This window comes from Neurospora tetrasperma (assembly GCF_000213175.1).
Source record: "Neurospora tetrasperma FGSC 2508 unplaced genomic scaffold NEUTE1scaffold_3, whole genome shotgun sequence".
NCBI lineage: Eukaryota > Fungi > Ascomycota > Sordariomycetes > Sordariales > Sordariaceae > Neurospora > Neurospora tetrasperma.
Genome location: NW_009799101.1, coordinates 1,563,801 through 1,588,345, shown reverse-complemented (window position 1 = coordinate 1,588,345; position 24,545 = coordinate 1,563,801). Strand labels below are relative to the sequence as shown.

General features: G+C 52.0%; 6 protein-coding genes across 6 annotated transcripts; 3 read left to right on the top strand and 3 right to left on the bottom strand.

Annotated features, from left to right (window-relative positions):
- Positions 1-1,658: 1,658 nt before the first annotated feature.
- Positions 1,659-5,082, top strand: NEUTE1DRAFT_81294 (uncharacterized protein; the record flags this gene model as incomplete). Its single annotated transcript, XM_009852398.1, has 2 exons — positions 1,659-4,666; positions 4,738-5,082. 2 exons carry the CDS (start codon positions 1,783-1,785, stop codon positions 5,013-5,015), a joined length of 3,162 nt encoding a protein of 1,053 aa, XP_009850700.1.
- Positions 5,083-6,666: 1,584 nt separating this feature from the next.
- NEUTE1DRAFT_100500 (uncharacterized protein) lies at positions 6,667-8,611 on the bottom strand (the record flags this gene model as incomplete). Its single annotated transcript, XM_009852397.1, has 3 exons — positions 6,667-7,289; positions 7,366-8,387; positions 8,475-8,611. 3 exons carry the CDS (start codon positions 8,609-8,611, stop codon positions 6,667-6,669), a joined length of 1,782 nt encoding a protein of 593 aa, XP_009850699.1.
- Positions 8,612-10,118: 1,507 nt separating this feature from the next.
- NEUTE1DRAFT_81288 (uncharacterized protein) lies at positions 10,119-11,453 on the bottom strand (the record flags this gene model as incomplete). The annotated part of the gene is made up of 2 exons (XM_009852396.1): positions 10,119-11,331; positions 11,419-11,453. The coding sequence occupies 2 exons, from the start codon at positions 11,451-11,453 to the stop codon at positions 10,119-10,121; spliced, it is 1,248 nt and encodes a 415-aa protein (XP_009850698.1).
- Positions 11,454-11,837: 384 nt separating this feature from the next.
- NEUTE1DRAFT_62605 (vacuolar protein sorting-associated protein 45) lies at positions 11,838-14,042 on the top strand (the record flags this gene model as incomplete). The annotated part of the gene is made up of 2 exons (XM_009852395.1): positions 11,838-13,201; positions 13,266-14,042. 2 exons carry the CDS (start codon positions 12,056-12,058, stop codon positions 13,890-13,892), a joined length of 1,773 nt encoding a protein of 590 aa, XP_009850697.1.
- Positions 14,043-14,055: 13 nt separating this feature from the next.
- Positions 14,056-15,807, bottom strand: NEUTE1DRAFT_81283 (uncharacterized protein; the record flags this gene model as incomplete). The annotated part of the gene is made up of 3 exons (XM_009852394.1): positions 14,056-15,313; positions 15,385-15,460; positions 15,512-15,807. The coding sequence occupies 3 exons, from the start codon at positions 15,805-15,807 to the stop codon at positions 14,141-14,143; spliced, it is 1,545 nt and encodes a 514-aa protein (XP_009850696.1).
- Positions 15,808-17,969: 2,162 nt separating this feature from the next.
- Positions 17,970-23,519, top strand: NEUTE1DRAFT_62600 (uncharacterized protein; the record flags this gene model as incomplete). Its single annotated transcript, XM_009852393.1, has 8 exons — positions 17,970-18,500; positions 18,687-18,856; positions 18,947-19,520; positions 19,674-20,090; positions 20,235-21,431; positions 21,594-21,849; positions 21,901-22,819; positions 22,907-23,519. Coding segments are annotated over 8 exons (4,677 nt in total), but the record flags the coding sequence as incomplete, so codon positions are not given.
- Positions 23,520-24,545: the final 1,026 nt, after the last annotated feature.

The window sequence follows — 24,545 nt, the reverse complement described above, 5'->3', positions numbered from 1 at the left end:
CCAGCACTGTATTATATAAGCCTGTCCGGACAGTTGCTCACATTCTTCAAGGGGAATCGATATGAAAGGCTGGGTGCTGCCATCGCGATGCCTTTCCTCCTCGGCGACTTCTTGTTAGCACCCCAGCTCGCAGTTAGTAACCTGCAGCTTATTGCAGGCGCCTGCCCTATCATGGCGCTCGGACATGTCGTTACGCGAAATTAGACTTTGTCAAGCTGGCAGACACCTGGTGCCATTTCTGCACTTTGTCACGGCACCAGGGGCTTTTTTTGGGCTTTTTCCCGCTTCCTTTGATAGGTAAGGTAGTATGACCTGCTGAGCCTGCCTCACTGCATGCTGCAGTCGGTCGGCTGTCCTTCCACTTGTTCTCAGACTTGGACATGTTCACTGGTTGATATATCGCGGTGCTCCCTGGCAGGCGCATCAATGGTTGCTGGGCTGCAGCGCTCTCGGCGCACTGGCAGCACAGAATGCAACCGCAGTTCTTATTTTTGCGAGTGATTAGCAGGCACGGTCAGCCAATGGAAGCCCTGAAAGAGCCCCGGACCCACTCGACAGGTTTTGTTTCTCCACGCGGGCTCGGCGGGCTACCGGCCACCCCGGCCATCCCGCGCTACACCACTGGCTCCTGGCAAGTCCTGGCAGGTTCATCCGGGCAGTAGGCGGGCAGGGCAGCAGTGGACCGCCCTTCCACACGGCACGGACGTTCCATTGTTCATTCCATTCCTTCTTCCCTCTGCTACTCCTTTTCCTTCTTTTTGGTCCGAATCCCGTCCTTCTGTCTCTCTGAGGCGTGTTTGCGAAAGGGCTCCTTCTGTCGTAGAAGTTGTGTGTGTGTGAGTGTAGGAGACCTTTCAGTTGGAGAACGAACTAACTGCGACTTGGACACACGACCTGGCCGCGGATTCAGACTTGAATTTTGCGTCCCGTTCGTCGTTTTTTCAGTTGCGACTGCCACTCTTTTTTTTCCATCCTCCACCTGTCTGTATAGGTACACACTCACTACCTTACCTCCACCTCCACACGTACATACACTACCATCCCTCTAGCCCACCTGCTGCACCACGTTGTTGGTCTTTGGCGCCAGCGACCCGACCTGTCCCCGTCTCGACCCAAGACGGGACTCCTCTTGTCGTCATCTACTAAGCATCCAGCAAGGAGGCGCTACACACCAACACCACGGGCACCACCAACACACACCCTCATGGCTGTCTGATATCTGCATCCTTTTTCCACTCTCTTTTAAGGGAATTCCCCTTCTTGTCATTCTTTACCAAAAGCCAAACTCGCTCTCTCGGTTACCCACGCTACCGGTCACTCTTTGGATACGCTATCGATCGTCATCTGGCTTTACTGTTAATGTTTTATATTATTGCCTCAACCATCGCCATCACCACCACCACAACAGCATACCCACTTACCTACCTACCTACCTACCTGCCCACAGCTGCTAGTACCACCATACTACAGCCTCACCGCCGCCACCCTCCAGTGTCATCCCACTACCGACGACGACAACAACGATAACAAGTTTCTTCAGTCCATTGCTTGACAGGAACAGCAGCATTGCGCCTCTTTATACACCTCTTCTGTTCTGTGGCCATCTTGTGTTTTACATCAGCCAGACAGCCCCACTGCTTCTAAACGTCAACAAGGCTGATTCCGCATGAATCGCACATGGAATTGTCCTGATCGCACCAGCTTTGACGTAGAAAGTGGATTCACAGGATCGCCTAGATCCCGGCCTCGAGCACCGGGTGTATCAGAAGTCAGGAGAGAGCCATGTCGGCGCCACCCAGCCGGCATGGCCCATCAACACCGATGCACCATCAACACCAACGATCGCATTCGCAGACAACTACAAACACCACCAGCACCGCTGCAACCGGCATCCGCGTTGTCCCCTACACGCCGCCCCGACTTGCCGACGACGATGATCGCCGAGACAGCCAGACGTCATCCGTCTACCACTCCAACTCGAGCGCGGACGGGCGCCGCTCGGGCAATTCCAGCGATGACCGCCTCGGACGCCCGACCATTGCATTGGTCGAGGAGGCTTCGGACGAGGAGCGCGAGGAGCGTCAGCACACCCAAGGTCCCGATTCGAAGGAGGTAGCAGTCGAGGGTTATGCCGTCAGCGAGACGGCCACCAGCAGCTTGGGTTCCGCATTGTCCTCGGCTACGACGTCGACCCTGTCGTTGTTGGCAAAAGGCAAGGATGAAGGAGTTTCAGGATTGCGACTTTCTGGCCATTCCACCGTCTCCGTTGTTCGAGATTCAACCAGCCCGACCCCTTTGCCCAGGAGGCTGTCCGATGTTTCAAGAAGCATTGCCCGATTCAACGCTGCTGCCGCAACCCAGTCTGCATCAAACATTGTCACCCAGGATGTTCGTCGCGGCCGTCGCGATTCAGCCTCGCCTGCACCCACGATTCGCCCGCGGTCCTTCTCCAGACAGCGCAAGATCATTGCCCTCAACCCGGACAAGACTTTCAGAATCGTCACCACCGACGAGGACCCTGCCGACGTCGTCAAGGCCCCCGTCATCCCTTCCTCATCCACAGCCACGTCCTCGTTTCGCCCGTCGGTCGACGTATCGAGTGATGACCGTACCAGCACGTCTCTCAGCATCGATACCCCCTTTACCGTCGGCACCCCCTTCTCGGGTAACACACTTACCGCCCGGGAACCTGCTCCATCTGATCTTGCCGCATCTTTTGTCCAATCTCCTGATTCGTCTACCACCCAACTAATACAAGGTTCTGTGCCCTTGGCTTCAACGTCTTCTGGCAACCGCATGGTCGGTGGTCTACGTAGAGTTACCCATACTGCAGATCTCACGCACGAATACTCACCTGCGATCGACCCGCCCCTTGCTCCGTTACAAGAAGTAGCATCCAACGAATCGCGTAGCGACAACAACTTGACCCCGACTACCTCGAGGGTTATCGCGCCAAAGCCTTCATTTACATCTGGTATCTCTGGTGTCTCTGGTCTTACTATCGCATCTGACAAGACCAACTACAAGGTTTACGGCATTCACACCTCAGTACCCCAATCCTCCGATAGCCTACCCATCTCTCCTCAGAACGAAGCAACCAACTGGGAAGTTCTTGGCAGCCCGGGGGCTTCATCGCGCGCTCCATCCTCTACCCACGGCAACTGGGAAGTTCTAGGTACCTCTTCGCCCGTATCGCCAGGTGCATCTTCCCTCGCTCAATCAAACTGGAGAGTTGTCGGGGATTCGCCGGTCGCTGCATCTCCTTCCGTTCGGTCGATTTGGGAAGCGCAAAGCGAAGCCTCCCGCCTTCCATCGGGGACTTCCCGCGTTCCATCAGGCCCGGCTAACTGGCAAGTTATCGGTGCTTCCTCGCCGACTGCCCCACCTTCTGCTAGCCCACCCGGAAGCTCAGAGAGCAACGAGAACTTCGTCGTACACTCCCGCTCGACGCCGTCTTCTGTAGCCACCGGTGGCCGTTATTCACAAGAAAGTCTCCGCGTCCCACCGCTCAGGCCAGCCAAGAAGAGGTCCCAGGAAAAGTTTGGATATTACAAGCAGCGATCGCGTGAGAACCTTCGAGCCCGCTCCACCTCCTTTCAAAGCGTTTCCTCGATCGGAGCCCCACCAGTACCGCCTCTTCCGGCCATACTCACGCCTCCGGTCCTTTTTCGCTTCCCGACGTCCTCCAGGGAGCAAACTTCATGGTCGGTACCATCCCCATCCGGGTCATCGGCCGGCTCCTCCTCCGGTCAAGAAACTGTCATCATCCACCGTCCACCACCGATGACCCAGTCACCACCAGATCGATGGAGCTCACAGTTGTCTACGGTTATGTCCGAAGACGAATACGGCAGCGAGCCAGGCTCTTCACGCCCTGTGTCCCACTCCGTCATGGGCAGCCAGCACCGTTACCGCAACAGCACTGGCGGGTGGGGTGGTTCCACGCACAGCCGTCAGATGCAGAGTATTTCGTCGTCCCTCGCAGCACCTCCTGAAAGTGCCGGAAGTGACAGTGTCGCCAGGCCCCAGGCTGCCCATTCTCGAGGTGGTTCCCTGCCGATTCGCATGGTTCGTGACCAAGATGAGCACGGTGATGGAATTGCAGATCTGCATTCTCACCCTTCAAGATCAGGCTTGTCCTCGTTTCTCCAGCATAGCAGCAGCACCTCGAGCGGGAGCCGTAATCTTCATTCGAGCCATAGCCACCGCTCGCGCCCGTCCCGGGCCAACAGCTTCACGAACTCCATTCCTGCCTGGGCAAGGGTCTACTATGGATCTGGCGAACACCGCTGGGCCGGTCTGCTGTCCTCGTCCGCGTCAGACGCTGGTGACAGCCGCCCGAGCTCTGCTATTGGACACAGTGGATCGCCAAACTCCGACAACTTCCCTATGGAACTTTTTAGCCCCCGCAAGCGCGCGAGAGAAGGCCAACGCAACTCGGATGGCTCCATGGAGATCCAACCTGCACCAACAGACCATAATGTTTTCCGTACACTCAGGGAAAAGACTTCCAGCATCTGGTCCCCACACCTTCGACAGGACCGCCGCCACAGCCGTTTCGATGTCTGGGATCCTCCCACCACGAGCTGGTCTGCTGATAGCGGCGTCACTGGCAAGCGTAACATCCAGATTGTGCTCTTTGCTCTTGGATTCATCATGCCTTTTGGTAAGTTGCCTCGTAATGGCGATGGATCCTTTGTTTTTCACCTTTTGCTAACCAGATGTGTTGTATATTAGCATGGATGATTGCTGCCTTTCTCCCGTTGCCCCCTAACCCAAAAAGCGAGATGCTTGAAAAGGGTACCCACAGCCCCGAAGACCCCTTTGACCGCTCAAAGTCGAGGCTCGGATTCAGAACTTCAATCAACCCCATCAGCCCTATGGAGGAAGCGAGATATCTCAGCGCGCGTTGGTGGCGAAGACTCAACACTGGTATGTCCTTTGTCGGAGTAATAATCATTGGCGCCGTCATCGCTCTCGCCGTCATCGGCTCCCAACAAGGCTGGACGGACTGAACTACATGATAGAATCTTCTTTCATCAGGTTCAATGTCCGTCGACACTCGCCCGCTCACATTTTTTCAGCGACTTTCTTCCTTTTCTGTCTCGATAACTATAGACACGATCTTTTGGATTTTGGGAAAACCCACTTTTTCCGGAATCGGCGGGAGATCTTTGACGAATTACACGACGACATATCATCATCATTAACTAACTATTGACGATAATTTTGTGGCACGCCTGAAACGGTTTCTTCAACGCTGTCTTTCTCTCTTTTACACCAACGCACGCGTCTCGGTCAATCAAAAAGCTTATAGATCTCTTTCGATATCTCGAACGCCGATGAAGACACACATATCACAACGCCTTTCAGCGACTTGATGACGAAATCTTCTTTCCTCGCGGACGGATCTCTCTCAATATCATCATTGGCATTTTCTCTCTTTCTTTTTCTATATGGGCTACATACGATGGGGCGGAGTTATTTTTTATGCGCTTCGCAAAGTACTTGAATACCCTTTTTCGACTTTTACATAATGGGGCAAGGGCAATTGTGGAAAAGAGGACGGGAGGCGCGGGGTGAGTGTTTGGTTGTAGGTGATTACGCAGGCAAAAGTTGCAGGATGAAGAAGGGATAGATACCCATGGTGTTTGTTGGTTACGTTGTACGTTTACGAGTTGGATGGATAGGATGAGCTGGGTACATTTTACACTTACCCATCACCGCCACCTCAATGCAAAAAAAGTTACCTTTACATGATGCAAACTTCTTTCGTCTACCGCCATGTTATAAGGTGCTATTTGAAAGTCTTTCTGTAGACTCACATCGTTCTATCCAGCCAATGGAAAGAATGATTTCGGCTCCTAGCAAAAATCTTACATAGCTACAACTCACACTCAAAGTCAAGCATGAACCTGTTGACAACGAAATCTATACTACTAACTGGATATACCCATGAGACCCAACCCACCACGTCAAATCTCCCTCTTCCAGGCATCAACAAACCAAAAAAAAGTAAGTACAAAGAGAAGCACAAAACCCCCTACAGAGAACCAAAAAGGAAAATAACAGAATGCTCCGCATACAAGGATGGCAAAACTAGAGACAAGAAAAAAAGAGAATGTATGACAAGAGTGGGATTCGAACCCACGCCCTTTCGGACCACGGATATGAGATTTAACTCAGATTAAGGGTTAACCTTAACGTGGCGCCTTAGACCGCTCGGCCATCTTGCCTTCTGATTGGATGATATCCAGAAACGGTAGAATGAAATTATGAGGGGCATAGGTAAAGCGCAGATTCCGTACTGAATGATTACAGTGAATACCATGGTTGGACTTCGGTCACCACCAGAAAGAAAACGGGGAGAGTACATGGATGGTAGATTATATGCTATTGACATGGAAATATCTTTGTACCGGAATTATAGGGAAAACATCATGATGCAAGCAACAGAGGCTTCGCTTCCTCTTACTCCTGACGCGATGCAGTGCAAAAAAAAGTTCGTTTTGCTCTCGCGTCAACTCCCCAGACTCCAAACGCAGTATCCCCTGAACATCAACCCCTCCGGGAAATGTGTCTCACTAGATCCCACCTTCTATAGCATCCCCCTTTCCGATACAAATGCCACTTCTTACCCACCATCTTGATCTATCAATCAATCAATCACACGGCTCTCTTCCTAGCCTCCCCCCTCAACGAATCCCTTAAGCCCGTCGCACTAAACGCGCCACCACCAACTCTGCTCTCCATCTCCTTCTTGAACTCCTCCAGCGCCTCATCTAGCTCCCCCTGAGGATCACCACTGATACCCAGCATCGGGCTCCTCGACTGGCTATCCGTGCTCTCCGCCCTGCTGGACGGCCGGTTCAGGTTCTCGCCAAGCAAAGCCATGGTCTCCATGGCACACTGCGCGGTAGTACTGCTTGTCTTCTCGTCACTGATGCTGCTGCGGCCACGGCCGCGTCCACTAGAAGAAGAAGAAGAAGAATAAGCAGGGGCGACAACGCCTGCCTTGGCGTTCCTCTTCTCCAGAGTCTTGCGCAGCCACTTCTTTCCTGGGCTGGAGAAGAAGGCCAGGGCAACGGCGGTGTGGATGATGGCGTAGAAGTAGACGCGCGACCAGGCGGTGATGGATTCGTGGAAGCCGAGTACCAAAAAGGGGCAAACGGCAAAGTTGAAGGTGAGTTGGGTGGTGAGCCAGGAGGCGAGATCGTACCACTTTTTGGAGGGAAGGGGCGCTTGGGTCTTGGGATCGAGGAAGAAGGGGCGAATGTTGCGGCGGACGTCTGCAGACCAAAAAAAAAAGCGGTTAGTCAGGAATTCCAAACAAAACATGTATCGATAGGGGATGGGGGGACATACTCTTCGCAGCAGCCTGGATGAAGCTCGCCAGGACAAAGGACAGGTAGTAGCCAGGATAGAACCCGTGCCAGAAAGCGCTGGTGGTGAATGTAGCCAAAGTGGCGCCAAAACCAGGTTTCTTGCCACGGGGAGTGACACGCAGGTAGACGTAGTTGCGCAGCCACTTGCTGGTGTTGATGTTCCAGTTATCGAGGTACGCCTTGGTGTTTTGCGCAGTCTCCATGCCCATCGGACGGATGTTCTGGAGCCTATCCCAAGACACCTTGCCCGTGGCAGGATCAACGCCGTTGAAGCCCAAGCCGCTAAGAATGCATGCGCCTTCCGTCATCATCCAGACACCATAGTACTTGGCGCGCGCCGTGATACCAACCATGTGCAGGAAGAGAAGGCGGACGAGGAAGTTGTGGCTCACGAAGCTGTCTCCAAGGAGAGACTCGGGCGAGAACCAGGTAGAGAGCCAGATGAAGAGCAGGAGCCAGGAGAAACCGGTAACGAGCTTGATCATGGCTGGAGTACCGCTGCGGGGGATCTTGCGCTTGCGTCTGGTGGGAGGCTTCTTGGCAGGATCGACAGACTTGGGAATGTCGAACATGGTGGTGTCGAGCCATCGGCGGTACTCGGCGAAGTCAAAGGCGGGTCCAATCATGAGACTGGGGAAGAAGAAAACATATCCAAAGTAGTCCAACAGGGACGGCAACTCCTTGAGCCGTCTGTCCTTCTGAAAGTCGGAGAGGTGATCTTCAGGAAGAACACCGTCGGCCACATTCCAGCAGAAAGCGCTGAGCTTCATGACGAGCACCATCTGCGCTCCTGTGATATCGATTGTGCTCGGGTCATTGAGGCGTTGGCGCATAATGTGGTTGATGCTCATATGGCCCATGAGGAAGACGAAGCCGATCCATGGCATGTAAGGGGAGCCCCGGAGGAACTTTGCGATCGAGTACACGCCAATGGAGGAGATTAGGACGGTTCGGAGGCCGACCCATAGGTCGAAGAGGCCGACGAGGTAAAAGACGCCAATGCTGCGAAGGAAGGCACGTTAGATCTGGTTCCGTCTTGTGGTATATATAGCTCTAAATCATCGTGCTTGACCTCGAGTACTGACACACCTTAGACAAAAGAAGTTTTTGAGATGAGGTCGGTTATCCGGTATCCTCTTCAGTAGGCCAGCAAGTGGGTAGGACAAAAAGAAGGAAAAGATGAGCTTGACTGTTTGGAGGACGGGGTTAGCAACAGTCAGAGCCATGTTGCAAGGTCACAAGCCGCTTACGCTCATCCGGGCTGGTCCCGATCTTGCTGCCCAAGTAGGCAAAGGCTGGCAAAGAAGTCAGTGTTAGCAACAAGTCGAAGGCATGATCCGAGGAGCAATGCGGCCGTACGAGTATGTATAAAAGGTATCATGCTGAAAATGTATGATGGCTCAGATCGCGCGTCGGCGTGTGAATAGGACAGGAGATTGTGCAATAATTCGACGCTTCTGCTTCTGCCTGGGCGCTACTTCATTGCACGCCAGTCGGAGGTGGGCAACGTTGAATGTAGGTCGGCCTTCTCACGTCCGCGGGAATGCGAATCAACGCCAGTCGGTGCGGATTGCAGGTTGCAAGATGGCGTGCAGGGAACGATGAACTGGCGTCCAGTAGCGAATTTTATAGTTTTGCATCGGTCAAGGAAGTACACGTTAACAAATATGCAAAGGACCGGCTAGGTATGCTTAGCGACCAAAATTTAATCAAAAAAGTGATCAAGAAGTAGAGCCGAAAAGGGCCAGGAACAATTGGATACATAATCACACTGTCTATTTTCGTAGTTTCGTTTTCGTCTGAAGATTGCTTCAGAGCGAGTCGAACTGCCGGTACTTGGTGGCTTCCATCGCTTGGGATTGCTCACCAATTTGTTGTGACATCACCGGATGTTGAGCGCAAAAGTTCGTGCACGAGCCCCACCTCTTTGTAACAACTGAAGCCTGCCGCCATGTGAAATCGGTTGGGCATGATCCCAGATCCGTCACCTGGAGTGTATAAAGCTTTACGCTAGATATGTTTGGCTCCCAGTCTGGGTGGTCTCATAGTCTTGATGATAGTGGTCTACCATGGGAACATATCGTTCAATGAGATGGAACAGAAGACCTTCTGTCCATATCAACTGCCTCACACAGCTACGTTGCTGTTGTGATGAATGCAACCCACACTCCCTGGTTCAGAATCATTTCCATGGGCAGGGTTAGGGTTGTTTCGTTACATTCACATGGTAGGTAGGCCGTAGAGGTACTCATGGTGCCGTGGCCCATGTAGACACTGGTGACAGCCCTTCGACGCTCTTCTCTTTTGATCGCTACATCATCTAAAACGATGCGGCACTGATACAATAGTACTACATATGTACGTGGGATAGCATCTGCAATCTGCAATGGTGACCGCCTAAGCAGTTGCGATTTAGCGGCAGCAACTCCTCTGCCACGGAATTTCGTCAACGTGACAGCGTTTTCGAGGTTCTGCTTTCACATCTTCTGGAAATTATTAAGATCCAGCTTGTGGCCGTATTCGAAGTATATGATGACACCATCTAAGGCGAATGATTTCTCTCTCGGAGTGTCCTCGGGGTTGTTGTCATAGCGTTCGAGGACATAAGTGCCTGTTCGCGCTACCGACAGTCCCATGGCGGGCTGTAAGATCCCAAAACAAACCAAGGGCAGTTAAGTGAGAACCACTCTTCAATCTCGTGTTCCTTAGCCCGTTCGGAAACGGTATGCTCATTCAGGGCATAGAACCGGGCATAGAACCAGGCATTGACCCGGCTCCGGGAAACTCCTCGTCTGCCCTCGGGCGATGCCTGTATCTTAGCGAGTCTGGCACTCTATCGGCTCCCCCATGCGCTTCAGCCTCAATCTCTTTCCGGGCCTCCTCTCTTACGTCCTTAGCAATATCGACTCCCTTGGCCTTGCTCATAGACCTTTCCACATCTGAGATGGTCTCATCGCCGCCACGAGTATTCTTCTTGCGAGGCCACATGTTAGGCAGAGCAATCTCCTGGAACCTGGGCTCCACACAGCGCTCATCAAACCACCGATGGAGACGTGATTCGACGAGCTGTGCAATCTTGGGGACATCCTGCAGTCTTGAACGACTCCCCAAAAGACTGCGGATAGAAAAGTCCAGGCGATAGTCATCGAGAAAGGTAAAGATCATCTTCGCGGGTTCATTGTTGGACGGGTTGCTGGGAATGAACGAAATGGACAGTGTACCGCTGAACCTAACAACTGAAACAGCCAGGGCCACAGGGAGAACGGCGCTGAGCCTCTTGGGATAGTTGAGCAACAACTTTGTCTCTACCGCCAGGGTGATCATATCACTAAGATCAACGTCCATTCTGGCTTGGAGACGCGCGCCTTCTCTCGTGGCCATGTTGGCGTCGAAGGCCTTGCCGGTTCCAAAGCTAAGGCCATCTTCGTCCACCGGAATGATGCGGCAGTTGCTGAAGATGGGGAAGTCTTCGCCCAGGCTAAGTTCTGTAACCTTGATCTCGTCGAGGAAGTCGGGTCGGGCGGTGCCGTTGAGCGCCTTGCTCAGAGAGGAGAGAATCGCATCGTCGTGTTGGGCATCACTGCGGAATTGGGCGATGGTTTGGGCGATCAGCACGTTGAACCAGTCGAGACTTTCTGGTTGATGGCTGTCGACCTTGTAATATGTTTTGCTAAGAATAGACCCGATGGTCAAGGTGGGAGGACCAGGGCGCAGAACATGCTTCTTGTTTAGAGCTGGGTTCTGCACCAGCTGGAGCGCGTTGGTTTCTCGAAGGCTGAGGATTGATTTCTTGTGTGCCAACGTTCGCGATCTTCGGTCGGTGGCGCGGATGGAGGCGACGACTTCGGGCGAGGGAGGATCACCAAAGATGAAGAACTTGATGAAGGCGGCGAGCAAGAGCACCACCGAGAGCTGGCCGAGGATGAGACCCTGCGTAAACGACAGGCTGTTAGACGTGGTTGTTCGTCAGTCAGTTGGTTGTGAGAGTCGGGCGCGAGGGGGATAGTTGTTGATTTGAATGATTTGGACTTACGTAGGCTCCGACCTTGATGGGCAAACGTCGGCCATCTTCTTGGGGTTATCGAGGGGAAGAAAGCATCTGTCCGTTCGATAGGTGTTCGGAGAGCAGCTTTGGCTGCGTCTGCATTTCCAAAAAGATGGAATGGAACCAGCAAGGTTCCAATCATTTACTAGTGATCCTTATCTTATCGACACCTTTGGTGACGTCCATCGCACAGGCCAGGGTTAGAGGTACCTAGGTAGGTACATCAAGGTACCTGTGGAAGATGCACTGCAGCCGCAGCCCCCAGGCATCGCGACTTGCACATGTAACCCTCCCGTGCCTCACCTCCCCCGGTTCCCCCCTCCATCAACCCTGAGCTTGACAACAGCTCGACCTTCTTGTCATCCAAACAACAAAGCTTCCATTGAGCACCATCTTATCTTTAACTGCTAATAATTCCTCACTGATTTTCTTCACGTGCTCGGCCCTAAGTTCGAAGACACTTCGGGCTTGGATCAAAACAACATAAGGTGCCAATCCGCTAGAGCCCCATAAGTCATTGGCCGGCTCAGGAGTTCGGGACTAGGAGAGGACTTGTAAAAGCGCAGGACGTGACGCCTAATAACTCAAAATTGGAACCTAAAATCACAGCATTTACTCGCCCAAGATGGATCTGATACAGGCAGCATCCGGTTATGTGACCAAGATGGTGACGGTCGGTGAAAACGCCGGAACTGCCGCTGCTCCATCAGCCAAGATGAAGATGCTCTTGCTGGACAAAGACACCGTTCCCTGTATCTCAGCTGCCGTCACTGTATCAACCCTTCTCAACCATGAAGTCTACCTTACCGATCGGTTGGACAATGCTAAACGGGAGAAGATGAGACACATGCGCTGTCTCTGCTTCGTCAGGCCACATCCCGACACCATCGGCCTGTTGATTGACGAGCTACGAGACCCCAAATACGGAGAATATCACCTTTACTTCAGCAACATTGTCAAAAAGTCGGCGCTTGAACGGCTAGCAGAAGCCGACGATCACGAGGTTGTCAAGGTGGTGCAGGAATACTTCATGGATTATGTTGTCATCAACACCGACCTGTTCTCGCTCAACATGTCCCTACCTATGAATCGGATATGGAGCGGCAATCCCGATACCTGGAATACCGATTCCTTGCAACGGTGTACCGAAGGGGTTATTTCGGTTTTGTTATCTCTCAAGAAGAAACCTTTGATCAGGTACCAGAAGAGCAGCCCTCTGGCTAAGAAGCTCGCATCCGAAGTTCGATACTGCATGACCCAGGAGGACCAGCTATTCGACTTTCGCAAGGTCGACACACCACCCATTCTCTTGATACTGGACAGGCGAGAGGACCCCATCACACCGCTTCTCACACAATGGACATACCAGGCCATGGTACATCATCTGCTTGGCATTCACAATGGGCGAGTCGATCTCAGTGATGTCCCCGAAATCCGTGCCGAGCTGAAGGAGATTGTCCTCTCACAGGATCAAGATCCTTTCTTCCAGAAGAACATGTACCTCAACTTCGGTGACCTAGGCGGCAACATCAAGGAATACGTGTCACAGTATCAGTCCAAGACCCAGAATAACGCCAACATCGAGTCCATCTCCGACATGAAGCGGTTCATCGAAGAGTATCCCGAGTTCAGGAAGCTCTCCGGAAACGTCAGCAAACACGTAACCTTGGTCTCCGAGCTAAGCAGAAGAGTTGGTGCCCAGAGCCTACTTGAAGTTAGCGAGGTTGAGCAGAGTTTAGCTTGCAACGATAACCATGCTGCCGATCTCAAGGTAAAGCTGAAATCAACCTGCTATCCTCCCATGGCCGTATACTAATCCCCATCCAACCTCACAGAACATCCCAAGACTAATCCAATCCCCCACCGTAACCCCCGACAACAAAGTAATTCTCGTCGCCCTCTACGCCCTCCGCTACTCCAAATCACCCTCGAGTCAACTGCCCATGCTCGTTGACCTCCTCTCCGCTGCCGGCGGCGTTCCCACCCGTCGCACCGACCGCGTCGCCAAGCTTCTGGCCTACCACTCCTCCCTGCACGCGACCACCGGTGGCTCTGGTGGTGGCGTAGGCGGCATCGCGGACATTTTCGAGTCTACGGGTATCTTCGGCGGCGCCGGCAACCGGTTCAAGGTACTCAAGGGCGTCGAGAACGTGTACACGCAGCATTCGCCCTTACTGGAGACAACACTGCAGAGCCTGGTCAAGGGCAAGCTGAGGGAGCAGCAGTACCCGTTTGTGGATGGCGGGGGTTCGACGAGGGATAAGCCACAGGATATTATTGTGTTTATCATTGGGGGAGCGACCTACGAGGAGGCAAAGATGGTGGCGGAGATTAATGCGAGTGTGCCGGGGGTTAGGGTGGTGTTGGGCGGTACCACGGTGCATAATGCGCAGAGTTTCCTGGAGGAGGTGGAGGATGCTGTTGGGGGGTGGCCGGAGCAGGTGGCACAGGGGAGGAGGTAGGACACAGGGTGAGGAGAAAGAACAAAAAGGAGAGGCGGTAATTTGCGGAAGAGAAGCGAGGCAGGATCGTATTATTACGACCTTGGTGGGATACTTGGTGCTGGTAAAGAACTCTAGATACAGACACCTATATACGTGCTTCGATGACTTGCCTCTATTTCTCTAGTTATCCATCTATTTGTACGTCATCACCACCCATCGCCACTTTATATCCAAGCAGACAGCCCTTTTCTTCCTCAACCCTCAACTTAGACAAGAGTAACACTATCCATACACCCATAACCCGCTGCCACGCCTCCCTCCTCACTCTTGTCCCCCTTCGTCCTCAACAAATATCCGGCCTCCTCATTGAACTTGATTTCCCCACTGCTTTGATCCCACAGACAAGTACCATAGACACCCAATTCGCAAATGACGCCCCCCACTTCTACCTTGCCGTTCCTGAGAATACTGTTCGCCAGCGCAGGCGGCTCGATGATCTCCATGAGAATAAACGAGTTCCAGTGCTCCTCGGGGATTTTGGCCAGTTGCTCCGGGATCGCCGACCGGTAGAAGTTGTTGCCTCCGCCCTCGCGCTGCGGCTTCATCACGTATTTCTGGCATTGAGTGGGGGAAGTGGCAAGGGAGCGGGCGTGCAGGCCGGAAGAAGAGGTATCGAGAGGGTAGATATTTGTAAAGGTCTTGAGGAGGCGCTGGGTCTTTTCCGAGGTGGGAGGCATGAATTTGGCCAGCGCGGAGGGAACCGAGTTGGTGTTGCTTTCCTCCGGGGTGGCCAGGACTTGCTGCACTTTCTTCATGCCCGCCAGCTGCGTGAGAACGGTAGGACAGCAAACGGCGTTGGACCGCTCGATCTGGTAGCGCGCCTCCCACGCTTCTTGGGAAGGGTAGTCACCGGGGCCGTAACCGGCACGGAGGTAGACGACGGCTACTTCGAAGACCAGGGAAGGGTTACTGGGGAGAGTGTAGAGGAGCTGGCGGGTGGGGGTAGAGGCGAGGGTGGTGTGGGTGAGGATGTCGGAGAAAGGGAGGCGGAAGACGGGGACTTTGTTAGGGCCGGATGAGGAGAGGGCGTATTCGAGGTGTCGCTGGTCAAAGACGTTGCGCTCACCGGACTGGGTGAGGAAGAGGACGCACGTGGGATGGCCGAGAGTGGAAGAGCCGTAAGCGTCGAAGGCGGCGCGGAGACCGGCGGCGAGACCGGCGGCGGAGTCGTTGGATGGAAGGTCGAGGTTCGAGGCGGAGGAGGAAGAGGAGAGGAGAGGGTACTCATGCTGGGCGAGGTGTTTGTGCAGGAGGGAGGTCTGAGTGGACAGGCCACCAAAGGAGGAGGCGATGGTGTTGAATTCAACTTGCTTGATTTGCAGGGAGGCGTCATCTTGGTGCACCATGTAGTCGGAGCGGAAGAGACCTAAAGCGAGGTTCTGTCGATGGTGGGTGATTAGCATGAACTTGATTCAAAGGTTGAGGGTCCTATGATGTTGTAGCTGCTTACTTGGACATAGCCTTCCTTCTTCACACGGAGGTGGACGTTCCATAAGTTGGCAATGAACTCGTCGCCGCCAGCAACCCTTGAGGCTTGTCAGTGAAAATGAAAATCCTCTACTGTCGATGAAACGTACTCCTTGACCATCTCTGTGAGGAACTCCTCATCCTGGCTAATAAGAGCATAAAGCTCGTTGTATGTAGTCTGAATAGCCTTTGCCTCCTCAAAGCAGCTCTTGGGGAAGGGGCTGGGAAAGAGGGTAACGGGCGCACTTGTGGCGAGGATGCCTTCGGTGTCGTTACCGGCGATGGCAGGTGGTGGGCGAACAGTGAGGCCGTGGGCTACAGTCCAGTCCTTGACGACTTGCACAAGTCGTTCCTTTTCGGCATCTTGGAGAACGGGAGGGTATGAACCCTGAGTAATGGAAGACATTGTGGCTCTTGTTTTTAATATTCTGGGATGTTGTTAGTTGAAATGCTTGGTGTAGATAAATTGAGGGGTCACTAATGAGTGAAGCAACTAGAGTGAATGGCATCATTTTCGAGGGAGGTTGTGAAAAACAACTTCCTCGACCCTTTGTGTGTTGAGCTAAGGGTTGCTCATGAAGCTCGACAGCTTCAGTGCGTCCACGAAGTTGAGCATGTCAAGACTTACTTTTTCTGCGAGTTTACACCAGCTGAAATGCAAAGGATGCTGCAGTGAAATGGGATGGATGATGGATGAAGCCGTCTGCAGAGGTGAGGACCGGTGCTAAAGCGAGTCTCAAGTGGAAGTATACTATAGAATGGTGGGGCGCTGTCACTGTCAAATGTCACGGAACTGCGGGTTCAGTGTCGAGAGACGCAGCAACATGCGGCGTGAAGTTGTTTGTTCTCTTAACACTTTGGCCGACTGGCTAAATAAATGTGATCCTTTGAGATGGAACGTATTGATTATGTCTTCAACCCAGTTCTATCCGTCAAGATGAATTTGTAAGCTTCTAGAGGTATCTTTTCTTGACATGGGATGGTTGTTACAAACGTACCGGCCACAAATACCCCATTATCTACCGTACCTACCGGTACCCCTCATTCAGTGCAGGAGATGCCGATTTGGCAGGTACCACTGAGAATTTCCGACATGAGATTGTATCTTATATTTTACCAGGCACCATACAGATTTCTTACCTACCTACGCCATATTACCTCTAGGCCTCAGCATCAGAAACAGCTGACTCGAATATTGCTTAGAATATTTGAAAATGGATAGGCGCAACTTGTCCCTTTGAAAATGCGAGGATAAGACGAAGAGTGAGTTCGCCTTACATATGAGTACGTCCGAACCGCTCACATTGTGCTGTGTGTAATTAACATTTTGCTGTATGTAGTACACCATCGTTACCCAAACTATTGAAATTGTGCAGCCATCTATGTACTAGTAGTGTAGTATTGCCCAACAGATAACGTGACTTCGCGTTCCGCGTGTCTGAAACCTCAGCAACGATGACCGCCCGAGCGAGGAGACTCCAAGGTTCCCCGCCGTCCCGTCCCGTCTGGCAAGACCCGTCGGCCAGACTTTATCCAGACATCACCGCAACTTCAACTTTGTATAACGCATCCGGCCATCGATGCTATCAGCCGCGCGCAAGCTGCTTCAAGGCGAGGCATCCGACTGTGTAAGACGAGGATTATCAGCATATGCTCTCATCACCGGCGGGTAAGTTTGATTTTGAACATGTTCATCGCGGTCACATCAATCCGCCTCTGATTGTTTAGGTCAAGGAAACCTAACCCCCGTCCATTTCCCCGATCCACCTTCACCTTGTTTTTAATGATCGCGACACCGAGCAGGCAGTCAACAGCAACGGCTATTGCGTGTCGCAATTTCACATTTTATCCCAATCGAACATCGTATCAAACATCGCCTTTAATCACGGCCCCCAATGTCATCGCCAACGGCAGGTCTTCCTCCTGGGCCAAATGACGTCCGTTTGAGTTTCTGTTTCATCCAGAACCTATTCCCCCCCCCCCCCTCCCTTCCCCCGCCACAACCAAAAACATCTCACTTATTACAATGTAATAAACTGCAAACTCGGTCTCAAAGTTCGATTTAGCGCTCGAATCCTCAGTTTGCTCAGGGCACCTCCAGTCAGGAACCCTTCACGGCTCGTTTTGTCACAGCTTTCTGCATTTCCCCGCAATATATATTTATATAATTTTTCCTTTGTTTTTCTTCATCATCATCATTCCCATCATCATCTTGCCCCTCCGCGGAAGTGATCAGGATCTTAGCGCCTTGAGCAGACACCCAGGAATATCTCTCCATACGCGCTTTCGAAGGACGAAATCGCTTACTAAACGCCAACATTAGGACCACCGTCAAAATCGCCATGAGCCAACTCAGTTAACGATACTAAATTGCAAATTTCTCAGCTTTTCATCAAGCGGCAGCATAATTATCAACCCCCAAAGCAAAGGAGTGAACATCCAAGTCATTGATCCAACACAGATTGCTTTCACACTTGTAATGCTCTCCTTTCTACTCGTATAGGTATCCTTGGTGTGATACTAATGACCGCCTCTAGCAGCATCAGAAACCCGTTTAGCGCCTACGCAATGGCCGAACTCAACGAAAATGAACCGTTCCACTGGGATGTCGAGCGGGTGGTCAAAGAGCTATGCACCCCGGAGCGTACATGGGATGCGCCTGCTCCGCATAAGCTGCCCGACCCTGAACGCCTTGCATTTAAGCTGCGCGAACTCGACATCGATGGAGAGACACTCTTGATGTACCCAGACGAATACGGTTGGCCCACGTTTTGGGAAATGCTAGGCATAAAAAAGCTTGCCCACCATTTATCCATCGGAAAAGCCATCAAACAGTTTAGGGAGACCAGTACTCTTTACTATCGACAAAAGAGGGATATCGACCTTCCGAAAGGTCTGCTGAGTACGACTCCGGCCATCAAGCCGGATCCTCTGGATCCCTCTGAGCCGACACCTCCTCTTGTCGATAATTCCATCCCAGAGCCAACTGCCGCGGCGATCGATGGCCCGGTCTCTGAGCCAAGTCCTGCGGGAGTCGGCAATGCAGCTACGGATGCAAGTCCTGCTATAGTCAACAACACAGCTGTGGAAGCGAACTCTGTTATGCTCAATGATGCCGCTTCCGAGCCAACTCCTGGTGTGGTCAGCGCTCCCGCTTCTGAGACCGCTTCTGTCATGACAGGTTCTGCTGCCGTCGCGCCGACGCCGATGGAGGGTGTCATTTGTCATCACGCCGCCCCTGCAGAGCAAGCGCAGGATGTTCAAATGTCCGGTATTCCTGACCAGTCACCAGAATCACCAGAGAAGCGCGGTTTAGGCAACGGCCTTCGGCAAGATACCGAGGAGGCCTCCAGGGACCCGGAGCGCCCTCTTAAAAAGAGGAGGATTGCTCCCACCATTGTATCGACAGTTGCCCCAGCTCAAGCGAGGTCATTTATCCCCACAGAAGGTGACATGTTCTACCACCCTTTGCTCGATATTCCATCCTCTCAGACTGGAGCCTCTCAGACTGGAGCTTCTTTCCGTTCAGCTACCCTTCCAACGAGCACCTTTCTTTCCGATGCCAATTTTGATCGGTTTTTGGACGTCGAGGATTCAAAATTCAGTTATCTTGGGTCTTCCGCCTTGCGCTCCGAGGACATTGCAAGCCTCCCGTACAACTTTGAGTCTGATGACGACGGCGACGACAAGGAGGCTAGTGAGGAGTTCACTTGGGTCAGGTCTGGTGCGGTACCACCAGCGCGTGCCCTACAAGTGGCTCGGGTGATGAGAAAATTCTTCCGTAAACGCAGCCCTTTTGTGAATGAGGATGAGGAGGTCGTCTTGGACTTTGGAGAGGACGATGACGGCATGTCGGTGGATTCAGAAACATACCGAGAGTATGAACAGGAGGAGCAAGAACGGAAAGCTCACCAAAGCATGCACGGGTCTCCACGGCTCAGTAAAGTGCAGGCTGAGGAGGCCATAGAGGATGCTATCCAGAGACTGGAAGTCAGTTGGGAAACGATCAAGAAGCCCAAATTCGAAAGACGGGCCTGGAAGATATGGCAAGACGCCCGGCGAAACCGTACCCGTCTAAGCCTCATCACCTTCGCGAAAAACCAGCTCAGAAGCCTCGAAGTCCGACTTGGAAATATGAAAAACGAGCTTTTGAATCAGAAATGGTTCAAAGAGGACAAAATCGAGGCCAAAGCTGAAGGGTTTTTGGAGGAGAGTGTCTATGACAGAAAATACCAAACTTGGCTTCTTAACTTGCTCGAGAACCCTCATGAGCCGCCCAAGCCTTCGACGCTTCCCAGACTAAAGCCGGAACCCAAGAAAGAGAGAGAGACACTTGCAAGCGACGAAGAACTCTTAACGAGCGATTCTGAAGAAGAAGACCAGTTTATCGAGGATGATCTTTCGTCAGTAGATCACATGATCATTGACCCAAAGGAAACTATTCCATCTACCCGACCTAGCACGCCTGTCCGCCCCTTGAACCCATCGACAGAAACAAACCACATACCGGAAGAAGAAGAAAATACCATTGCTCAACCCTCTACGGTTGATGACGAGACAGGGGCAGTGAATAAGGTTGAACCAACAACACCTCAACGCATAATTCATACAATCCCAGCAGAACCTATCGAAATCTTGTCCTCACCATCCGACGTGGACCAGCTTGCCAATCTTCCTCCTCTCACTGATGTTGATACCATCGGCAAACTTGGAACGCAGTTCTGGGCAAAGCACAGGGACGGCGAACGTCTTGTGATTGCCGCTCTCTGGAGCTGGTCACCTTTGCGACAGTCGGAAATTTTTGACACCATTCAAGATCGCGGAGACAAAGAGACATGGAAAGAGCATATCCAACCACTCATTGACCGAGCCGCTACCGGGATCTCTAGGATCGATGTCGACCCGGACTCGATCAGCCTCATTCTGGCCCTTTTGTTTCTCACATATTCTGACTTTAGCGAAGGACGACTCAAGATTAGATCGACTACCCTTCGTTGCGTTACCTGCCAAAAGCTCAACCGGGAATATTTGCGGTTTGGAGAGTTTTTCGAATTTTTGCAGAATTGCATTCGCTATTTTCGATCCGAGCCCAAGTCACCCACTCCAATGGAGATGACCTCCGCTGAATCCCCGGAGGCAACTCAAGATATACCTATGGATATCACAAGCGAGTCTGAGCATATGGATACAGACTTGGAGGAGCTGTCCTCCCAGTTCCCTCTGTCATCTGCGAAGAAAGGCCGACGACCCAAACATGACGAAAAGGCCAAAAAGCTCCGAGTCGATTCCAAGGCATTGTTGAAACAAATGGACGAACGCCGTAAACTATTGCGGGCTAAACTTGCCGAAACTGGATCAGTACCGAGTGACAAGTCACGTCTCATCATCAACGAAACCAAAGAATCCGACGACCTTCCTTTGATCTACGTTCATGAGGAGATTGGAGGGAGAATTAAGGACCATCAAATAGACGGTGTCCGCTTCATGTGGGACCAGATCGTGGTTGATTCAAACTCACGCCAGGGGTGCTTACTTGCCCACACCATGGGTTTAGGCAAGACGATGCAAGTTATCACCTTGCTGGTTGCCATTGCTGAGGCATCCCAATCCGACGACCCTCGGGTAGTTGCCCAGATCCCCAAGGACCTTCGGGTTGGTAGACCCTTGATTCTCTGCCCTTCTGGTTTGGTTGAAAATTGGATCGACGAAATCTGTAAATGGGCGCCAAAAGACATCTTGGGGAATATCACCAAGATCGATGCGGCGACGGTGCCACCCAGCGAGCGGGTTCTGCTCATCAAAGGATGGGCGCGGTCTCGAGGCGTACTAGTCATGGGCTACGAATTGTTCAGGTCTCTAGTCTCAGGAAAGGAAGACAACGTGGCTGAACTGCTACACAGTTCTCCATCGATTGTGATCTGCGACGAGGCTCATCGGTTCAAGAATAAGACTTCCAAGTTGTACGCCGTAGTCCAAGACTTCCACACCATGAGCCGTATTGCCACGACGGGATCACCTCTGACCAGGAACGTAATGGATTACTATTCCATGATCAACTGGGTAGCTCCCAACTACCTGAGTGATGTGGGAGAGTTTAACCAAAAATACGCCGAACCCATCAGCGCGGGTCTACATGCCGACAGCACCGACGCGCAAAAGAAGCTCGCCAGAGAACGCCTGCAAATTCTCAAGGCCATTGTCGCGCCGAAGGTGAACAGGAAGGACATTCAAGTCCTGGTTGACGAGCTTCCGCAGAAAAGGGAGTTCATCCTCACAATTCAAATGACCAAGGTCCAGCGAGATGCTTACCGAGAATATCTGGAGACTGCACAGCGGAACAAGGGAAATGACCTTTATCGCACCGCCTGCGTTTGGGGTCTCATCGCCTCTTTAAAGCTGCTCTTGGCGCATCCAAAAATCTTCAAAAGCAAGATGGAGGAACGCTTAAGTTCTAATCCAGCACTGGCCAAGGGCAAACAGCGCATAACAAACGATGAAGACCCAGACAGTGATGAGAATGATGAACCACTGGATTTGTCGCGGGACACGCTAAGGAATGTTCTCGCCAAGGTGTCGATCAGGGGCATCGACGACATTGTGCATTCTACCAAAGTCACTGTGCTCTTGCAAATCCTTAAGGAGTGCAAACAGATCGGCGACAAGGTACTCGTCTTTTCTCAAAGCATCCCAACCTTGAACTTTCTGCAGGATCTGTTCAAGCAGAAGAAGATCAATTACAAAAGATTAGATGGAAAGACACCGGTCAGTCAACGCCAGGCTGCTGTCAAGGAGTTCAATGCAGTTGACTCACTCGATGTCTATCTGATTTCTACCAGGGCTGGTGGTGTCGGTCTCAACATTCCTGGGGCCAATCGCGTAGTCCTCTTTGACTTTGGCTTCACTCCCGCGGAAGAGCAGCAGGCTGTCGGTAGAGCATATCGGATTGGCCAAGAGAAGAAGGTATTTGTTTATCATCTTAAGGTCGGTGGTACCTACGAGACCGCCATTCACAATCTGGCAATCTTCAAGAGGCAGTTATCGGAGCGGGTTGTGGATAAGAAGAAGCCAATCCCCTCTTCAACCAGGATGAGAGAGTACTTCATTACACCCCCTGAGAACCTGGAGCAAAAGGATCTGTCAGCTGTGAAGGGCCTTGATCCAGAAGTCTTGGATAAGGTCCTTGCATCCGCCGAGTGCAGCAGTATCATCCGCGAAATCGATTCAACCGAGACTTTCGAAAGGGAGGAAGTGTATGAGTTCACTGCAGAGCAACACCGAGAGTTGAACAAGCAGATTGAGCTGGAAGAGCTTCGAATCAACAACCCTGAGGAGTACAAGCGGCAGATGTCAACAGGCTCGGGATTTGCGCTGCCATCTCTTCCACCAAATCTTGGTACGCCAATATCTACGGGCGGTGAGTCCCCGACCGCGCTGCTCAAACACGCACAACAAAACACAAATCAGCAACGTCAGCTAATCCGAATTCTAGTCCCACTCCACCTCAGAGACAAACATAACCCAGCAACACCTGGCTCAGCTCCTAGTATCCCCCTCTCTGCTGCGAACAACATTTCTGCAAGCACCCAAGCGGGAGCACCAATTCCACGAGTAGCTTCAACTGCCATAGCGAGCCAAACAGTTGCGTCGTCACCAAGCCCGGCTAACGGTCAAGTGGCCGCATTGAATCCCATTCTCGGAACCAATACGCACTACAAGGTGGCCGAAGCTCCAAGAAAGCCCGCTACCCTCAAAGCGCCGGAAATCATCCCCAAACCAAGGAAACCGGAGGATACTACCCCAAAGCTTCTCGAAGCTCTTGGCGAAGTGCACAGAAAGCTTCGGGATGACGGTTATGACATGTCCGTCCATCCGCAAGATCTGGTTATGCAGATCAATTCGGAATGTGATCGCCAGGATATGGCCGCAGGAACGCTCCCTAGAATGGATAAACTGCGAAGCTTGTGCAAAGCGGTCACAGAAAGTACCAGGTTTGGAGAGGCTTTGCTCGCAGGATACCTCACGCCTAATGAGGTAGTAGCTATGGGCATGGCTCAGATGAAGGCCAAGATCGCCGAGTTTCAAACCATGACAGACGACTGCTTTAAGCAAGAGTTGTGGGCGCGTCACAAAGCCAGCGTAGGCACACCACCACTACCAACACTCCGCCCCGCATCAAGTGGAAGCCGAAGAAGAAGCCAGCAACATAACTGACAAATGAAACAACCTAACAGCACGCCCCGAAATCGACGGCCGACGTGACAGTCAAAACCGAGAAAACAAAAATGCGACCACCTCTTGCGGAATCTGATGCTATAGACGGTATAGCAAGGAGCAGCAGCACCAGCACGACCACCAAGGCCACTCCTAGCCGAACGTTAACGGAAGAGATCGAACGGAAGAAGAAGAAGAAGAAGAAAAAGGAGGAAAGGAAAAAGCACAAGAGGAGGCTTCAACCGGGTGGCACGGCCGACATGCCCCTAGTGATTGATGACGACTGAAAGTATCGTTTACCCATTTTCCTAAAGTCGATAACCCCTCTATTTTCCGTTCTGCTCTCTGTCGCCCTCTTGAGATACCCTGTCTTTTTTTTCCATTCCCCTCCAGTCATTGCTTTGGCGTTCCGGTAACAACCAGCAAGGATATTATCAGCGGTTGGAAGAAGGACGATGGAGGCAAACATCAGCAGATTGAGGACTCTGTCGGTACGATTCATGCTTGGACAGGTATTGCGTTATGAGGAGGATGGTATGATTATGATTACCAACATTCTATATAAAGTGCATGAGGCATCTAAACGAGCGAGCATTTTGTAGATTTTGATTTCACTTGGCGATGATTCAGTTGGCATGAGGACAGGGCAACATGGCGCTTTTAGGAAGGAGATACCCTCAGTGACTACACCTAGACGGAGATGCATGGCTTACTTTTAGTATATATTGCGTACAGATGGTATGCCGATCCCGAAACCAGACATGGTTCACAAAGCCAGTCCCCGGATAATAATGTTGAACAAAGTGACTTGAAGGCAATTACCCCATACGGCACATGCTTATTCGGAACGATATGGATGATCAAAAGTACATCAAATCAATTCATTACGTGCAAACCGCATCGCAATGGTAGCTTTGATGTACATAAAAGAAG